Source organism: Ahaetulla prasina, chromosome 9 (assembly GCF_028640845.1).
Source record: "Ahaetulla prasina isolate Xishuangbanna chromosome 9, ASM2864084v1, whole genome shotgun sequence".
Lineage (NCBI taxonomy): Eukaryota > Metazoa > Chordata > Lepidosauria > Squamata > Colubridae > Ahaetulla > Ahaetulla prasina.
The window spans coordinates 348,339-367,883 of NC_080547.1; the positions used below are offsets into that span (position 1 = coordinate 348,339).

A 19,545-nucleotide genomic window follows, 5' to 3' on the forward strand; every position below is an offset into this window, starting at 1 on the left:
GGTAATTTTCAGAGGACTGGAAAAGAGCTGTTGTGGTTCCCATCTTCAAAAAAAAAAAAAAAAAGGGTGGGTGGGTGGGAGAAACAGATCCAGGAAACTACAGACCAATCAGCATGACATCAATACTTGGGAAGATCTTGGAAAAGATAATCAAGCAACAGATCTGCAAACACTGAGAAGCAAGCAAAGTTATAACCAGAAGCTGATATGGGTTTGTCAATAACAGATCATGCCAAGCAAATCGTAATTCATTCTTTGATAAAGTGTCTAAATTAGTGGACCAATGAAATGCTGTGGATTTAGTAAACTTGGACTTCAGTAAGGCATTTGACAAAGTAGACCACAAAGAACTTCTTCATAAACTAGAAAAATTTGGGATAAGCAGCATCCCCACCACATGAATTTGTAACTGTCTGACAACTGTACTCGATGTGTAGTCCTTAGTCATGTATAAAAAATATGTTGAGTCTCTGGAAAGAGTGCAGAAAAGAGCACAAGAATGATTAGGGGGCTGGAGACTAAAACATATGAAGAACGGTTGCAGGAATTGGGTATCTCCAGTTTAGTGAAAGGAGGGACTAGGGGAGACATGATAGCAGTGTTCCAGTACTTGAGGGGCTGTCCCAAAGAAGAAGGGGTCAGCCTATTCTCCAAAGCATCAGAAGTAAAGAAACAACGTATAGGAGCTAATCAAGGAGAGAAGCAACCTGGAACTAAGGAGAAATTTCCTGACAGTGAAAATAATTAATCATTGGAACAGTTTCCCTCCAGAAGTTGTGGGTGCTCCATCACTGGAGGTTTTTAGAAGAGACTGGACAGCCTCTTGTCTGAAATGGTAGAGGGTCTCCTGCTTCAGCAAGGGGTTGGACTAGAACTGGGCTCTCCAACCTTGGCATCTTTAAGACATTAAATTCTGGGAGTTGAAGTCCACACATCTTAAAGTTGTCAAGGTTGGAGACCCCTGGACTAGAAGACCTCCACGGTCCCTTACAGCTCTATTCTGTTAATTGCTTATCTCAGTGACCCACCTGATAGTAGCAGTATTCAGTCCACATGTTTGCTGCTTTGACATGAGACAGCAGCTACAGTAAATAGGGACCTGTCTCTTCTGAGGAGCTGCCTTTGAGCTAAGAGAGGGTTCTCTGGATGGCATTTTCACTGCCATTTCCACTTCAGATGCAATGTGGGAGAAAGGGGGCCCCCAGAGCTGCCTTGCTCCCTGTCTCCTGAGAAGCCATACAACAAAATGACATTCAGCTGCTTGGGCAGCTTCTAAAAGCAGCTCTTGTGAATGCAAAGTGAGACTCCCACTCAGCAGAATTCATGTTTTCTCTGCTGGGGAAGGGGAGGCGGAGGGAAAGGGAGCCATTCTTTCAAACTTTGAATCCATGTCAAATGTTGCGGATACATCAAATGCTCGTTAGCAGCGGTTCCAGTCGGAGCCTGCCTCTGAGGATCTGAGAAAATCTCTCTCTTAGAAACACGTCAAATATACAGCTCAGCTCCTTTGAAGCACAACAGCTAATGAGATCAAAAGGAGGGTGCAGAATCCCCCCACAATGCAGGCATGCTTCCAAGATGCCACCTGCAGTCAGATTGCTGCTTTGCATGGAGGAATTGGGGGTTCTGAGGACGATCACCCTCTTGGCCCCCCATGACAACCAAGGCGTCACCAAGGGAGAAAGAGGAAGAAGTGGTAGCAGTTGTAGGACACCCCCAATTTCCAACTCCTGTGAACCTGGACTTTTCTGCCTGACAGACGACCAATTCCCCCTCACCCCTGTCCATAGGCCCTTAACCCTCAGCCTTACAGAAGGAACACCCCATTGGCCTCAAGAGGAGGCCAAAGAGGAGAGCCCAGCCTAGAGCAGATGGTACAAGCCTTGGAGATGAGCTCAGGTGCTGAGCCGAAGCTGTTTATACAGCTTTGATCGGAGGGGTTCAAGGACTCCTCTTCACTCCCACATTCTTGAAGAGCCGAGTGTGAGGGGAACCTCCTCTCATTGGGTTCAGAAAAGAACCACCTGCTCCAGAGCCAGCTGCAGCCCTGGACAGGAGCCTCAAATTTCAGGTAGCACTACTAATGGCCACTTGGCTGAATCTCGGCCTGGTTTCTCCTCCAAGGCTGGATTCCAGAATAGTTTGTCAGGGTTATTGTGGGGGGAAAGCAGGTTGCCGGGCTAACCCTAACCGCTGGCCTGGATTTGGCTAGCCAGCATTTCTCAGCAACTGCTCTGGAACAGCCTGGTCAAAGGATGTGAAAGCACCATTGCGCCACCCAGTGCTCAAAGAGGTCAGTTTCCACCCAGGATGTCGGCAGAGGTGTGACATCAACTTAGCAACAGGAGGCGGTGATAGTGGCATAAACCCCAGGACACTGCAAGGCCATTGCCAGGCTCTGGGACAAGCTCATCTTCTGCTCCGCTTCTTATTCCTCTTCTGTACTTTTTCCAAAGTCTCAGCATCTTCTTTGTAACATGGTGACCAAAACTGGATTCAGGATTCCAGGTGTGGCCTTATTATGGCTTTAAAAATTATGGTACTAATATTTCATGGGATTTGATTCTATGCCTGTTTATACAACCAAGAATTGTATTGGCATTTTTGGCTGCTGCCACCCACAGCTGGCTCATGTTTAAGGGACTCCACCAGGACTCCAAGGTCCCTCACACAAGAAGTGGTCTCCACAGTGGAATTAAGAAGCCATCCGATACTGACACACACACATTTATGTATGTGTATGTGTACATATATATATACATGTAATAGTCCTTTATATAGTTTTTTTCCATACTTTATTTATAGCTTGTATTAGTTTTTGTTTTCTAATTGTAATCTTTAATAAAAATCATATTTTTTAAAGAGACACAATTTTGATAGTGCAACTGCCCATCCCTTTTTCAACCCCATCCCTTGCTATGCCCAGTTTCCAACACTCAGCCATTTTTATGATTTGCTTTACTGCAATTTACTACATTTTACTTTACTGCCTCTCCTCACCCCTCCCCTCCCTGCCTGGACAGGCAACCTCTTTTCCCTTGCAGTAGCTCCCCCATATGCAAGTGTGTGGGGGGGAGGTGTTATATATCAGAGCAGAGTGCTTGAACTGGCCCAGCAGCAGCTGAACCTCTTGGGGCCCTGGACAGGTGGATGAGGGAGGGGAAGCAATCTGGATCTATGCTGGTACTTTGCTTTTAGAATGGGAAACAATTTTCTCCATTCTAATATGAGGCAATTTATCAAATATGCAGATTAATATGCTAACGTGTGGTAAATAGAATATACCGATAGGTAATCACCAGGCTTCTGCACAAGGAAATGCAAGCTCAAAAATTACCAAGTTCAGAATTGCAAATGTTTTTACTCTCCTCCCTAATTCTCTGATTTTTCTCAGGGCACCCAGAGATCATTACTCTGTCCCAGGCGGCACAAAAACGCAGCAGAAACCTCTGGACTGGGCAAGGTAGAGAGCTTCAAGAGACTTGAACAGCTTCAAAATGATGCACTTCTATGCCAAAGCTGCCCAGATCTGGGTTAACAAATCAACAAGGACTGGGCTCCGTCTCCAATGCCTGCAACAGTCACCATCCCCAATTGCCTGGCTGGGTTTCATTGGGCTCCAAGGAAGAGTCGGAGGAGCTGCTGCAGCCACAGCCGGTGCTGGTCTTAAAGGCATCCCTACCAGGGATGCCAGGAGAGCAGCTCACTCAAGAGCCTTCGTGCGCGTGAGAGAGACAGAATCTGAGTTCTCACTCAAGTCTGAAAACTTGGCTATACTGTCTGAGCTGCACTGTCTCTTCTTTTGTTTGGGAGTCTCAAGAGACGAATAAATAATCATAATGTAAAGTTTTAAGAATAAAAATATTTGAGAATCTCAGGTGGCCTTCTAAATAACACAAAAGTAATAATGTAAAATTGTGAGAATCAGAGGTCTACTATTACGTCTCAGCTCTGCCAAAGAATTCACCACCCACCATCGCCGCCTTCCCAAGCCTGGCCCGGGGCCTCCCTCTGACTACAACAAACCCTAGTCTGACAAAAGAGGTTTTATTTTTAATTCCTTTCTTTCAAGTTAACAATCTTATTAAGCAAAAGGTGCTGTTCACTAAACCAAGCACACTGCTAAGAAAATACAAGGCATTTCTACATTCTTGACAATCTCATGAATATAAATTCCACAGAAAAATACATATAGGGAAATACTTTCTCTGTAATTACAGTAGATCAAATATTGCTTTCAATTATTTCAGCAAAGAGGTATTATTTGCAGTAAAGTCTCCAAACAAAAAGGTTTGGCATAGGATTTTTCCTTTTGTTTTCCCTTGTATAAAAATAGATAAAACCTAGTATTTGTCCCATTGCAAATTTTCATTTGGTCTTTTCCACACAGGCTCTTCCTCTTTATTGCAAGATTGAAGCTTTCCTAAAATAGTCAATCATTTTAAATGCTTAAAAGAAGAACAGGAAGAGTGTATTTTTAAATGGAATATTTTCTTGAATGTTTCTGTTTCAGCTATCCAAGCCATAAATATAAATACATACACAGAGAGATAAAAAAATAGAATAATTTCTCTTCAAAATGACCACCAAAATTGTACTCGATGTCACAGGCGAAGTTTGACTCCGGTTAAACAAATCTTCCGCCATAAAGAGAGGTTTTGGGTCGTTGGCTCTTTGCCACTCGTGGTCCCCGAGGAAAGCAGTAGCGTTGTTTCCCTCTTCGCAGCTGCACATCCTGTGGCTGGATTCAGAACTGGAAGGGGGGCTTGTCGTCTTCAGGAGGCCGCGGAAAGGCAAGTGGGGACTCTGCCATCCCAGCTGCCCGCCTGGCTTTTCAGAGGCTGCTTTCCTGCAGCGGCCTCCCTCAGAAGCCAATGGTTCAGGTCTGGAGGAACCTTTCTCCTCCTCCTCCTCTTTGCCCTCAAATCTTCAAAATGCACTTGAGCTTCCCCAAGAAGCAGGTGGAGAAGAGGCTTCCCTCCCACAAAGGACCAGGTGGTGGGGGGAGGTTTGCAGTCCCAAACCTGGCAGAGGTGAAAACTCAAGAAAGAAGCCGATTCAGAGAGAAGCTGCAAACTAAGGTGCTGGTTTATAAATTGTGGGGGAAAACAGAAGCGGGGCTTCTCAAGGATCCAGGTAGCGTCTCCCTCCCTCCGACCCGGATAGGCCCAGATTCAGGGTGCAAGGACCCTTCAGATTGAGTGGGGTGGGGGGTTGTTTGCAGCAGAAAACAACAGGCAGCCCACGCTCTGGATAGCATTGCAGCCTCTCAGAGGAAGATCAGCAGGTAGCCTCTTGGGGTCCTGGGACATCCCGGTCTCTGCTTACCCAAATCCCCTGAGCTTATATCAAGAATCATGATTGCAGAACCTCCCTGCTCTCCTAGTACCAATACTGCTATCCTACTTCAAATGTTTAAGTCATAATATAAGCAGATTCACTGCCTTCATTGGAAATGGGTGTGCTTCTGCTATGATATGCTCTGGTCTGGACCTAGCTCAGGACCAGGTGCTTCAGATGTGAGACGGCCACGGGCAGCCGAACGACACCGAACAGCTCTTAGAGGTCAACTGGAAGAAGAGGCCCATATCCTACAGGGAGGCTTGCTATCTATGTGCAAAGGACCCGGCCCGGATAGGCTCTATCAGGAGCAATTTTGGAAGACAAGAGGATTCTGCCTGTAATGGTCTGGAGACCGGGGCAGGGAGGGAGTGGTGGCCCCACCTGTGTTTGGAGCCCCTTCTCAATGCTGGCCAGCCTCCCGCAACCGGCATGCCACCGCGGTGATAAGGGCTGCCCCCTTCCCGCTGCCATCCTCGGACTGGAGGAAGGACACCTCGCACTTGGGCGAAAGCTGCTTCACGGTTTCATTCATCACCTTGGAGAAGCTGCAGAGAGCAGAAAGGAACAGGAAGTCATCTGACCGTCTTCTTTCTCCCTCCCCCGTTGAGCCTTTTTTTGCTTTTTTTCCCCTTGGCCTTGCAATAAAAATGCCAGCGGTCCTCCGTTTTTAACCGTTTCTACAAATTATTTCTGCGTCTGCTTTAGAGACGTTTTCCCAAATATCTGAGGAAACAGAGATCCAATCTCTTGTGGCAAATCCCGTGCAATCACGCTGCAGAACGACACAATGCCAGGCTACACTGTGCAGCACCAAGCTTGCAAAGCTGTGAAGGATGCGAACGGCAGAAAGCGCTGGGGCCAATTGGTGCAGCACAAAGCCACCTAGATCTCTTCTGGGGCCCCCCCTTCCCTTTCTACCTTCCACCTCATGCAGTTCTTGTATTAGGCCAGCCTTGCTCAACCTTGGCAACTTTACGAAGCTTTAACTCCCAGAATTCCCCCACCAGTATTCTGAGAAAGATGCCAAGTCTGAGAAACGCGGCTTTAGGGCATCAACCCTCCCCCCCCCCCCAGGCCAAGAAGAGGAACCTACTGTGGATGGAGTTTGTAGAGGGTCCCATCCACACCAACAGTGACCTTCAGGAAGTCCAAATCTCGGTTCTCTCGTATCTTGTCCACCACTGCGGCCACTCCTGCCCCACACAGCTGAGCGGCACGTCGAGCAACCACAGTGCACACCTCCTTCACAATGATGCTGTCGTCACAGGTGCTCTTCAGACCCAGGTCCTGGAGGATGTGACGGACCTGAAGCAGCGCCAGGCAATCACTGGGGGCACAAGACGGGACACACGGGCTTAGGAATTGGGTGGGGAGAAGGAGGCGGGTTTTGCCCATCCTGCTGGAAGGGGCCTGGCCTGATGTAGAAAGCAAGGATGAGGACCTTGATGGAGATGTGCAGGAGTCGTCACCTAGAGACTGGACAGCCATTTGTCTGAACTGGTATAGGGAGGATTTCCTGCCTAAGCAGGGGGTTGGACTAAAAGACCTCCGAGGTCCCTTCCAACTCTGTTATTCTATTCTATAACCTGGACAGGTAAGAAGAGGCTGAAGACACTTCAAGTCCAGTTCAGCGAGAGAACATCTGGAAGGGGCTCAAACACCTCCCTGATTCATAGGAATGGAAGATGGCCCAGTACAATCAGACCTGCACTCTGTTATTATAGTCCGTCTCAATAAAAGTTTTCCTGTTTGGCCTACCTGGTGGGGCTGGTCACGCTCCCATCATTATTCTGACACAAAACAATTCCTGGGTTCAGAAGGATCCTCTCTTGCCCTGGCTCCCATTCTGAGCTTCTGTCTGAAACGGAGCCCAATGGAAATTCCAAAAGCGACCGAGATGAGAGCAATCTTAGATTACTTCACAGTTTCCAATTCATCGATGATGAATCTGAAAGCTCAGCAACTCAGCAGCTAAGGATATTTTATTGCCCATTCACCTGCCCTCCTTTCAAAGAGCTGCTCTGAGCTTCCACCTGGTTAATGACTTCTTTCCACAGAGAATAATCCAATTGATGCTCTTGCAAAGTACGTGTGTGTTATGTATGTCTGTGAGAGGTTATATATGTGCAATTATCTTTTTGCGTGTTTGCTTTACACAAAGAATATATAGCGGAAGAAAATTGCTGTCTTTTCTACCTCATGTTGGAAGAAAATGGCAGTATTGTGCGTGTTGATTGCCTGATTAAAATACTACATAACATACAGCGAAGGAAAAAAAAAACCCTTGGCCAGGAAGGCTCTGCTACAATTCTATTCCAACTTTAGGACCAGAATTCAACTGCTCCCATGGAAATACTGCACCAACCTTCTCCAACTTGGCTGGGTCAGATGTTATGGACTTTGTAGTCCTAGAAACTACCTGGTGATTGGGCAAGGCTACAGAAGGAGAAGTAAGCCTGGCCACTAGGAAGCAGCAGTCACCAATCCTTTTGCTTATCCCTTAAGAAAGAAGACTTCTGGCACTCCAGGAGAGCCCAAGGAAGATCCAAGAAGGGGAAGAGGCCGCCAGCCATTTCCGCCTCCCTCTTCTCTGCTTGTGGTCAGTGGAGATTCTGGCCCCAGATCCCGATCAGATCTGACTGGATCTCACCTCTCAATCTGAGACAGGAACTTGGTCTTAAAGATCCCTTTGGTCTTTAGCCGTTCAGAGATTCTCCCGCGGAAGAGAAGTCCTCGCTTGGTGAAATCAATCAGGATATTGCGGACAATTTCTCCCAAGTACATCCCACTGATCATCTTCTCAAATCTGAAATATTGGGAGGGAGAATAAGCCTGTGAATGCTAAAGGACACTAACTCTCATGCTAAACTTGGTTTAATGAAACCTCATTACTGCTCAACAACATGTAATGCCCAACTAAATAAACCACATTATAGCCTAGAATAGGACCCTGTGTGCATCACGTGCTCTGACAATGGCTAAAGGTAAAGGTAAAGGTTCCCCTTGCACATACGTGCTAGCTGTTCCTGACTCTAGGGGGCGCTGCTCATCTCCATTTCAAAGCCAAAGAGCCAGCGCTGTCCGAAGACGTCTCTGTGGTCATGTGGCTAGAATGACTCAATGCCAAAGACGCACGGAACGCTGTTACCTTCCCACCAAAGGTGGTCTCTATTTTTCTACTTGCATTTTTACATGCTTTCAAACTGCTAGGTTGACAGTAGCTGGGACAAGTAATGGGAGCTCACCCCGTTACGCGGCACTGGGGATTTGGACTGCTGAACTGCCGACCTTTCGATCGACAAGCTCAGTGTCTTAGCCACTGAGCCACCGCATCCTGATCCGACAATGGCTGGGTCCCCCCAAACGTGGAACCAACCAATCCCATTTCAGCAGAATATAGGTGTCTTGCGGGAATCCAGCAAGGCGGGTCCAGGTAGATCAGGGAGAGTGGATTCCCTCATTCTTGTGTGCCTGCTGAGCCTACAGGAAAACAAAGGCCCCAAGTTCACCCACCGTTGCTTCCCAGGGTTGAGGGAGTTCTCGTCCACGGTGGCATCAAACTCTGTCCAGAACTCCTCCAAACAGCCATTGTCCCCAAAGGCCCCCCACTCCATATTGACGCACATCCTGCCTTGGTCGCCCCTCACACGCTCCACATTCCTCAGCTCCTCCATGTAGCAGGCATTGGTGCCAGTTCCTGGAAAAGCAACAGGAGAGGATCTCAGAGACCAAAAAAACAGCTGCCACTTTTGGGATGAAGAGGCAGAAGGTAGAAAAGGTGACATAGACAATACGAGCAAGCATGTCAATGTGGCAGAGAGTACCCGGGTGTGAGGCTCCGTCACCAAGAAGAACACCAATCCCTCCAAGCGTCAACCGCAGAGGTACAGCCGCTCAGCAAGAAGCCAAGCCGTTGTCCTCAGATGCCATGCACAGGCAAGCTGCAAAGACCAGAAGCAGGTACCCCAAGGCATGACACACAAACTCTGGGTTACTGGCATAGGATCTAACATAGGCTGTTGAAAGCCAGACCACATTTCCCCTTCAATCTCTTTTTATGCCAAAAATAATGAAAGGGGAACTTTTCTTTTGTTCACATGCCTGTTTTCCCAGGCTAACCTCAGGTTCTACTAATAGTTGCCGCATATTTTGTCCAAGGTCATCTCTGTACTTCTTTTCATATGGCCACCAAGCAGCACCGGACTGTTCCAGAAGGATGGACTACTAATTATATTTCGTGTTTTATAAAATAAATTCCATTTTGAAATATTAACCCATTTGTGTTTCTTTACACTGCCATGGTTTTTCTTTGTTGTATGAAGCACACAACACGTCCCAACCACCCAGCTGAGACTCTGCAGTCCCTGGGAGGAAGGAAAAAATGAAGACAGGAGACTCCTGGGTGGCAGCAGCAGCCCAGCCTCCACTGGGCAAAGATACCACCAAGTTCAGAGTTCTGAGAGTTGGATTTCATTCTATTCGTTTCCTCTATTCAACTGATTAGCAGTAAGTTGCTAAATGTGGGGCTGAGCATGACTTCCAACCACAGAGGCGCTCAGCCTCTCGCCCGCAGCCACCTTCATCCAAATGGAAGGACAAAATGTATCTCCGGCTGGTTGGCTTCATCCGTGAAGAAGATGGCCATGGATGATGTTCTTGGTATGGAAGAGGGCAGAATCCCCTCCATCAATTAAATCACTGCTTTAACGACCAAGGTTTGGTGCTTACCAACAATGAGCCCCACTTCACAAAGAGGGTCTTCATACCCACAACTCATCATGGTGCCCACCGTATCATTCACCAAAGCTACCACATCCAGTTCAAACTCCTAAGGGGAAGAAAGAAAAAGAGAGTCTGGAAGCTTTCAAGAAGAGACTGGACAGCCACTTGCCAGAAATGGTGTAGCGTCTCCTGCCTGAGCAGGGGGCTAGACTAGATGTCCTATAAGGTCCCTTCCAATTCCGCTATTCTGTTATTCTATGAGGGAGCAGGAAACTACCCTGATGTAAAAAGGATTTAGAAATCAAAATTTCAGTCCACATTAAGAATATTCCAAATACCACTCCTTTGGTTTTGTTTCTCTCCAAAATGGATCAATTCGGCGATTGGAAAGGCCCATCCGGGAGATGTACCTTTCTTCTGAGGATGGCTTCCTTCAGCAGACCCACAACGTTTTCTCCTTCGCAACCAGAAGCACTGAAGCCCTTGGTCCATTGCAGGAGAATGCCCTGAGAGAGAGGGAGGGAGAGAAATAAGGAGGAAAGGAGCACAGAAATCAGCTCCCATCTTGGGATCATCTACTAACAACTTCATCCGCGTGGCCTCAGGTTAAGCAAGCAGCTCAAATCTACCCAGCTGATTTTTAAGCATGCTCTAAACAGCTGCAACTTTAATAAGCAACCAAAGTGACATGTTCCCAGCTTCCCTGCTTGACTCAGCAGAGTTCCTGCCCTTCCCAAAGGAGGCAGCCCATCTGCACGCGCCCTGGAAAATCTCCCCTCTGCGTCTCAGGGTAACCCAGGTTTTTGGCAAGACGTAATATACCAGGTGGATAGGAAATATTCGTGCTCCCTCCTTGCGCCCATCCCTCAAAAATCCAAGGCTTGCCTAATACTGATCGATGGCCAGTTGACCGGGCCGTCTTGGCCGGGTTAAGGCTGTCCTGAAATACAACCAAGCAAAAACCCCAGCCCCACCCTGCCCCCTTCTCAACATGGCTCCTTCCCTGCTGGTTTTAGGAAAGCTATGAAAAAAGGCTCCTCCCAACAGCCCTTGGGACCTCCGGTTCTCATTCCCTTGGGCAATTGGGGGGGGGAGGGGGGACAGGTGTCTGAATCAATTAACTGACTAACCTTCCTGCTCTTTTCTTGACCAATTCTAATGATGTTATGGATACTTTTTGCTTTCATTGCCTTTTAACCCAACTTAATACCTTGGGCTGCCTGATGCCGTTTTGTCATCGGAGCTGCCCACAAGCACAACTCTCCCTCTCTCTCTCTCTCTCTCTCTCTCTCTGGAAGCAGCGGGAGAAGGCGTACCTCATCAAGTCTGTTTTGTTGACAAGGGAAGGAGAAGGTAAATCCCAGGGGAAGCGAAGCCCCCTTCATCCCCATGTAATCCAGGAAGTCCGAAATGCAGTTGACGATGTGATCAAAGAGCTGCCGGGAGAAACAAGGGGCGGAGCTGAGAACCCGAACTGCACCTGGCACCGCTGGTGCACCTGGACAAAGCCCACTCTCAGGCACTGTGCTAGAGCAAAGCTTCTCAAATGGGCCAGCTGCATGGACTTCAACTCCCAGAATTCCCCAGGCAGCCTCCACAAGACAAGGAAGGGTGGATTTTCCAGAAGAACCCAGCATTGCAGGAGTAAAAGAGGAGTGGAAGCCTTTTAACAGAATAATGGAGGTCTTCTAATCCAACCCCCTGCTCAAGCAGGAGACCCTATACCACTCTCTTCTTAAAAGTCTCCAGTGATGGAGCACCCAAAGCTTCTGGAGGCAAGCTGTCCCACAGGTTAATTGTCCTCGCTGTTGGGAAGTTTCTCCTCAATTCCACGGTGCTTCTCTTCCTTGATTAGTTTCCATGCGCTGCTACTTGTCCTGCCCTCTGGTGCTTTGGAGAATAAATTGATTCCCCTCAAATACTGGAAGACGGCTATCCTGTCATCGCCCACCCCCCACCCACCCCACGGTCCTTCTCTTCACTAGACTGGAGATACCCAAGTCCTGCAACTGTTCTTCACATGTTTTAGTCTCCAGTCCTTAATCATCTTTGTCGCCCTTCTCTGCACTCTTGCGAGTCCCACCCTTTTTATAATACAAGTAGTCCTTGACTTACAACAGTTCATTTAGTGACCGTTCAGTTTACAATGGCACTGAAAAAAAAGGACATGACCATTTTTTCGCAATTACAACCTTTGAAGCATGATCCTGTAATCAAAATTCAGACGCTTGGCAACTGGTTCATAGTTATGACCGTTGCTGTGTCCTGGGGTCCCGTGATCCCTTTTTGCAACCTTCTGACAAGCGAAATCATTGGGGAAGCCAGATTCACTTAACAACCGTGACCCTAATTTATCAACTGCAGTGATTCACTTAACAACTGTGGCAAAGGTCATAAAATGGAGAAACTCACTTATCAAATGTCTCACTCAACAACAAAAATGTTGGGCTCAATTGTGATTGTATGCCGAGGACTACCTGTATAGTGGCAAAAGCTGGATGCAGTATAGCTATAACACTTAGACTTATATACCGCTTCCTAGCGTTTTACATCCCACACTAAGCAATTTACAGAGTCACTATTTCCCGCCCACCGATCTGGGTCCTCATTTTACTGACCTCAGAAAGATGGAAGGCTGAATCAACCCTGAGCTGCTCAGAATCAAACTGCTGGCAGTTGGCAGAATTAGCCTGCCATCCCGCATTCTAACCCCTGCACCCTCATGGCTCTAAGCGGGCTCTTAGCAAGGCTTTATAAAGTGGTGCTAGTACTTCTCGTGAACTTCATTCTATCCGTTAATGCAGCCTAGGATTCATTGGCCTTTTTGGCAGCCGCTGCCACAGACGGCAGGCAATCCACAATTTAATGGATTGTCCACTAGGACTCCAAGATCCCCTTCGCAGTTACTGCTATTGGACCAGCTTTCACCTAATCTGTAGCTGTAGGTTTGGTTTTTAATATCTAAGTGCAAAACCTTTTTTCACCACTGAATTTCATCCATTCATTTGACCGCAGGGAAGATGTTTTACAACCCTCTGCAACACTCAGAAGTGCTTGATCGATGGCAAAGCACCCGCTGAGGCCATCGTAATTTCAAACATTGGCTAAAACAAAGATCAAGAACTACCTGCTTGACTTTGGTAATACCTCACAGAGCTACTTCTAGAGCAGTGATGGCGAACCAAGTCTAAGCGCAACAGTGCTGTTGCGCTCCTGCATGCCGGCACCCATAATGCAATGTGTTCCCCCATTTGCACATGTGCACACCACACACACCCCATGCTCCCCCTACGCATGCGCCCTCCACTGCACATGTGCCCTCCCCACTTTTTCCAAGAGGGCCGGTGTGCTTTTTATCGGAGGACAACTAGGTACCATCCTGTTCCCTGGCGAGACAGCTGTTCCCCAGCTGGCGCATGGCTCTCCTGAGATGGCAGGGCCGAGAGCACCGCTGGGGAAGCTCTGAACACGCGGCTTTGCTGGGCTCCTTCCCGCTGGGAGCTGCCGTTCCCTGGCTGATGGCTGTGCTCTTGGCACCACCGGGGAAGCTCTGAATGCGCAGCTTGCCAGGCTCCTTCCCGCTGGGAGCTGCAGGCCGAGCAGGTGGGGATGGGGACTGGGTGCACCTGCCGCCGCCTAAAGAAAGCCCAAAGAGGAGCATCCCGGACGCGCGTGCTGTCCTCGGTGCTTCCCTGCCACCTCCTGCCTCCACCACCACTGCTGTGCCTTGCCTGCTTCGCCAGCTGCTCTTCTCTAAGTGCATGCTCGGCGGCCAGGAAAACCAGGAGCCGCCGCTTTCACCCTGCCTGGCACCGCAGACCTGCTCAGCTCAAGTTCATGGATATCATGTAGCGGCCCTTGAAACTTCAGGAGGGAACTGGCTGCAAGACCGGGAGGCGGCCTTTGGCAGAGCCAGCCTGATGGGGAACTGAAAAGAGAGGGGCTTTTCCCTTCTTCCGCCCCACTCACGGGCTGTGGGGTTTGGGGTGGCTCTAGAGACGGAATTCGCTTGGCTGATGATCGGGCAACTCTAAAGCTTCCTGCTAAACGTGTTCATTCTCTCGCCCGTCTTCTTTCCCCATTTAAAAGGGCTTGTAGGGGGAAGAGATCTGACTAAAGAGCTGTGCTTGTGGAGAACAGAGGCCCGCGTGGGCAGGGAGGGAGTGAAGCCCTGGTTTACTTTGCCCTGGAGCAACCGCCAAGATCCCCTCTCCGCATCTTTTGGCACATGCGCCTGTTGCTGGTCTTAGCACGCACATGCGTGCCAGAAACCAGACCAGTTAGCAGGTGCGAATGCGCACTCTGGAAACAAGAAGGTCGTCTATTCTCAAAAGTCAAACTATTCTCCAAAGCACCTGAGGGTAGAACAAGAAGCAATGGGTGGAAACTAATCAAGGAGAGAAGCAACTTAGAACTAAGGAGAAATTTCCTGACAGTTAGAACAATCAATAAGTGGAACAACTTGCCTGCAGAAGTTGTGAATGCTCTAACATTGGAAATTTTTAAGAAAATGTTGGATAGCCATTTGTCTGAAATGGTGTAGGGTTTCCTGCCTGGGCAGGGGGTTGGACTAGAAGACCTCCAAGGTCCCTTCCAACTCTGTTATTATGTTATATGTTATGTTATCTTCCTGGAGTGTGCCTGCGTAATCAGCGGTTGCTCTTTTGGTTTCCAGCCTGCTGGTACGCATGAAACCCAGCTGGCCGGCGCACCGGAACCTGGAAGAGCAACGGGTGATGGCTCCATGTGCCCAGAGAAATGGGTCTGCGTGTCACTTCCGGCACACATGCCATAGGTTCACCATCATGGTCCTAGAGCCTGCCAGCTGTTGCAGAGACCCTTAAGCCAAGGCGCCAGGGCACTTTTTAGCTGCAAGGAAGGCCCCTCTGGACTTCTCCATCCCACTCTTCCAAGGATCACTTACTTCCTCTCCTGTTCCTTGCATAATATCTTCTGAAATTGTGTAGATCTTGTTGTGCATCTCCACGCTGCGCCGCATCCCATTTCGTATGCGCACCAGAAGCACACGGAAGTTGGTGCCGCCCAGGTCCAAGGCCAGGAAGTCTCCTTTTTCTGAAACCAAAATCCAGGTCCTTTTACAACCACCCCTGCTCCACCACCCAGACCTTCCAAAACATCAGGAGAACTTCTATGCCTCGTTCTGCAAAGCCCAAAAGTTACCAAAAGGATGGAAGTGGAGACCAATGAAATCCTTAGATGTTGTTCTCCACAATGGTGGCCTCCAGATGCCTTGACAGCAGCACCTTGCAAAACTCTCAAAGAGGAAGGCACTTGGTGACTTTACTGGGAATGATGCATCTGGAAAGCACCTGTGAAGGCTCCCAAGAGGGGCCCTGGGGCAGCCTTCACACTTGTCCAACAGGTCCCAGCATTCCAATAGCCATGCACATGCACCAGGCTAAACCTGGTTTGGGTGGGGTTTTTTTGTGATTTATTACATGGGCGCCTGGAGACAGCAGGAGCATCACGGCCTCATCATGAAAGTTAGGTGTGTTCTGCAATTTGCATCAGTCATAACCGGGCTGTGGAATCCTGGCCATACCTCCCCCTGCTCCAGTGGGGGCTCCCCGGGGCCTCCTTACCTGTCCCATCCGGAATGGCACACACATAGGTGGGCAGCATCTTCACGGTGGCCTTGGCGTGCGTCTCCTGGGCCAGGCCCACCTCCATCTCGTGCTGCATCCTCCTCTTCACCTCCAGCAGCTGTTGCTGGCTGAGCCGGAGGGGGCAGAGGATCTCCTGGCGGGCCTTGTGCTGGGCAGCCAGCCGATACGCCACCGCGGTCACCATGGCGGCTCCCTTGCCACTGCCGTCTTCTGACCGGACGAATCGGATTTCATGGCCACACAGGAGGCGACGTACCACTTTGTGAAGGCGACGGGCAAAACTGTGCGGGACAAAGATGGAGAAGAGGGCTGTTGCAGAATACCCTGCTGAAGCCTCCCCTTGCTACCAGCTGGAGCAAAGGGGAAGATTTGGCTCGGAGTGACCCATGAAGGCAGCAGCTGCTCAGGGAGACCCTTTTCAGTCTTGCACACCCGTGTTTAAGAGCAGATGGACACCCGTGTGGAGCAAGGCCCTCAGGGAGCCCTTTCACTCCACTTGCTTCAGCAAGAGAGCGGGACATGCACCTGCTAGGCCCAGAGACTCAAAGCCGGATGCCAAGGAAGGACTTTGAAACTCTGGCCCAGTCCCGTTTTTTTCTTCTCTTCCTGGGTCTTCCGGCCCAGTTTGCCAAGATGACTGAAGTAAAACAGTCTCTCTAACAGGGGAACATCAGCTGCCTCCAATCCAGACCAGAACAGCCCTGCAAACATCTGTCTTCTGGCCACCACTTCTCTTCCATGGCATCTTGGGTTTTTTTGGTTTTTTTAAAATAATTTTTATTAAAACAATTTTTCTGTTTTCTATCACAATTTTCATCTCTACCGCACTTTGGTATCAGTACATGGCACCTTGAAAGGCACCAGGATCAGGGTGAGGCTGGTGACACTCAACTATAGACGGAGCCCCTGGGAATCTTCTCTTCACACAGCAAGCCCTGCGGTCCCTGAGCTCACCTGAGATTGTGAGATATGGATATGACATCCACACCGTTTATTTCCGCATATAATTATATGGGTCGCTCTGACCCGCAACAGTCTCCAAACTCAATAACTGAGCCAAGGAACTACAGAGTCCAGGACAGAAGGAGAAAAAGGAAAGGAAAGGAAAAGAAAAAAGGGAGGGAGGGGGTGGATGGAAGGAAGGAAGGAAAGAAGAAAGGAAGGAATTTGGCTTGCTCCAAAGCAAAATGCCCACCTTCAACATATATCCTCTTCCTCTGGACTTAAAACGGAGTCCCCAGCCAGGATACTGGCCAGCTACGGCCCACTGCCTTCACCCACTCAGAGCCTCTCCAGCTGGGTCTCCAGAGCCCACTTACTGAGGGTGCTTTTTGTAGACGGTGCCATCTACCCCGACGGTGGTGCGCAGCCAGTCGACCCCCCTGTTCTCCTTCAGGCGGTGGAGCACGGCGGCCAGAGCAGCCCCGCAGAGGTTGGCCGAGCGGGTGGAGACGATCTCGCAGACTCGCTGGGTGGCCACGCAGTCCTCGTAGGAAGGCTCCAGGCCCAGCTGCTCCAGGATTGTGTGGGCTTTTGAAACACCTTCTTTCTCCCTGCAAGTTCAGAGAAGGAGCCTGGCTAAGTCCTGGCCAGCCCAAAACGCCATTCCCGCCATGGTGCGCTGCCTGCCTCCATCTCTGCCCAAATCCCTCCCTCATGTCATTTTCAGCACTGCTCGGCTGCCATTCTAGACAGCCATTAGTCAGGACGACTGGAGGATTCCTGCCCTAGGCAGGGGTGGACTAGAAAACCTCCAGGGTCCCTCCTGACCTTTGGCGTCCATGGAAGGGTCATCGGTCTGCACATCCTTTTCACAGCAAGCAGTCCTTGGCATATGAGGCTCAGGGAGCCCAGGGGATTCCTATCCATCTAGTTATTTGCCTGGATGTAGGCCTCTATTCCAGCTTTCATTTAGGAATCCCAGGAAGGCTTACACAACGCTCCTTCCTCCTGGTTTTCCCTACAACAATCCTATAAAGTAGGCCAGCCTGAGGATGAGCCATTGGCTTCATTCCCAGGGATCTTCAGGGTCTTAGCCCACCACCTAAACTCTGCATGCCTGCTTTGTCTGGCTGGGCAGAGGTTCAAACCTCCCCCTCATGCCGAACACACCCAGGAGAACCAGCAGGAAGAACAAATCCAATGGCTGCCCACAATGCAGATCACAATTCAAATGTTGCTAGAAGAAAACTAGTGTGATACCAGCAGACAAGCTTCCTACCTACTTATATTCTTATTTAGTATCCTAAATAAGATATAACACTAGGTGTATCTTATGATTTGTGATGAATGTATTTTATGATTACAATCATGATTTACCATTTTTTGCTTGTATGTACACTGAGAGCTTCTGCACTGGAGACAAATTCTTTGTGTGTCCAATCACACAAAGAATATTCTATTCTCTTCTATACAAGAATGTCTTTCTTTGAATGGAGGGCGGCTGGTTGTTCTTGGGGTCAACTGTTTGGGCCTCATTTCCCATGGAGCCCTTCTGCCAGGCTTTCTCGGGGTCAGCAAAGGACGCGCCTGCCACTGGCCCCGGCTCCTCCCTGTCTGATGGGTTCTTGAAGGCCCAAGGGCTCCCAGCCCTGACCTGCCACTCACTTTTCGATAGCAGACACGTATTTGGTCTCAAAGCAGTCCTTCTTCCTCAAATCGTCGGGGACCTTCCCGTTGAAGAGCAGCTTCTCCTTGGCCATCTTCACCAGGATGAGCCTGACCAACTCGCCCATGTACAGGCCACTGATCATCTTCTCAAATCTGCCACATGGGAGGGAGGGAAGGAGTACAATCAGCATGAAAGAGGTCGGCAGGTTTCAGATTGTGGATTGCTCAGCAAAACTCCGCATGTCACCCATGGTGGACCCCACTGGCCAGGCATGGAGAATCAATGGCTAAATATATCATCTCGAGGGAAATGCAGTGAAAATACTGCTTCATAAAAACAGATGTTCCTATGCTATCCTAAAGGGGGTATGTTCCAGGAAGATGCAGTCATATATTTGATCTCCCACGTTCCTCTTAATGACTGAGGGCTGCAGAATGGAAACGGACCCGCCGTCCTTTTGCAAGGAGGCTGGTCCTTCAGCCCTGGAAGTCCAGCTTGGGCCTAGAAAAGCCCACGAGGCCTGATCTACCTGGCCTCCTCACTGGAGGAGCCCCACATCTCTGAATGCTCTCTTGTTGTTGTTGTTAGTTGCAAAGTTGTGTTCATCCCATCACGACAACGTTCCTATAGGCCTTCCTGTCCTCTACCATCCTCTGGAGTCCATTTAAGCTCATGCCAACTGTGTGAGTGATTCCATCCAGCCACCTCATTCTTTGTTGTCTCCTTCTGCTTTTTCCCTCAGTCTTTCCCAGCATTAGGCTCTTCTCCAGTGAGTCCTTCCATCTCATTAGGTGGCCAAAGTAGAAAGCTCTCTGGCTACGGGCAAAACCTTCCACTTACAGCTGCTTGCCAGGATTCAGGGAGCCCATGTCAATCTCTTGGTCAAACTCTGTCCGGATATCCTTGAGGGATCCATCATCTCCGAAGGCTCCCCACTCCATGTTGATGCACATGCGGCCCTCGTCACCCTCCACCGTCTCTATATGGCGCATCTCCTCCATGTAGCAAGCGTTTGATCCAGTACCTGAGGGGGAGAAGCAAGGCAGAAGCCAAGAAGACTCCAGGGCCAGAGCGATGGGCAGCAAAGAAGCTCTCACCATAAAGCAGATGGAAGTCTAAGGGGGATTTATTTATTATTTAGCGTAATGCAAATACATGGACTTATTGTGGTTCAAATGTTAATGTCCAGTCCAGCCAGCCATTCAAGGACAGGATGGTCTATGTTCAAAAAATCAGACATTG

The 19,545-nt window shown here is 49.2% G+C and overlaps 1 protein-coding gene across 2 annotated transcripts in view; it reads right to left on the minus strand.

Annotated features, from left to right (window-relative positions):
• Positions 1-4,031: 4,031 nt before the first annotated feature.
• Positions 4,032-19,545, minus strand: part of LOC131204054 (hexokinase-2-like) — a 33,730-nt gene continuing 18,216 nt past the window's right edge. For both annotated transcript variants that reach the window (XM_058194868.1, XM_058194867.1), the window contains exons 7-18: positions 19,144-19,327; positions 18,300-18,455; positions 17,012-17,245; positions 15,669-15,973; positions 14,990-15,138; positions 11,382-11,501; positions 10,476-10,571; positions 10,072-10,171; positions 8,857-9,040; positions 7,994-8,149; positions 6,437-6,670; positions 4,032-5,888 (exon numbers count right to left, since the gene is read on the minus strand). In XM_058194868.1, coding sequence (XP_058050851.1) covers positions 5,744-5,888; positions 6,437-6,670; positions 7,994-8,149; positions 8,857-9,040; positions 10,072-10,171; positions 10,476-10,571; positions 11,382-11,501; positions 14,990-15,138; positions 15,669-15,973; positions 17,012-17,245; positions 18,300-18,455; positions 19,144-19,327 — 2,063 coding nt within the window. In that variant the 3' untranslated portion in view covers positions 4,032-5,743. The remainder of the gene's footprint in view (positions 5,889-6,436; positions 6,671-7,993; positions 8,150-8,856; positions 9,041-10,071; positions 10,172-10,475; positions 10,572-11,381; positions 11,502-14,989; positions 15,139-15,668; positions 15,974-17,011; positions 17,246-18,299; positions 18,456-19,143; positions 19,328-19,545) is intronic.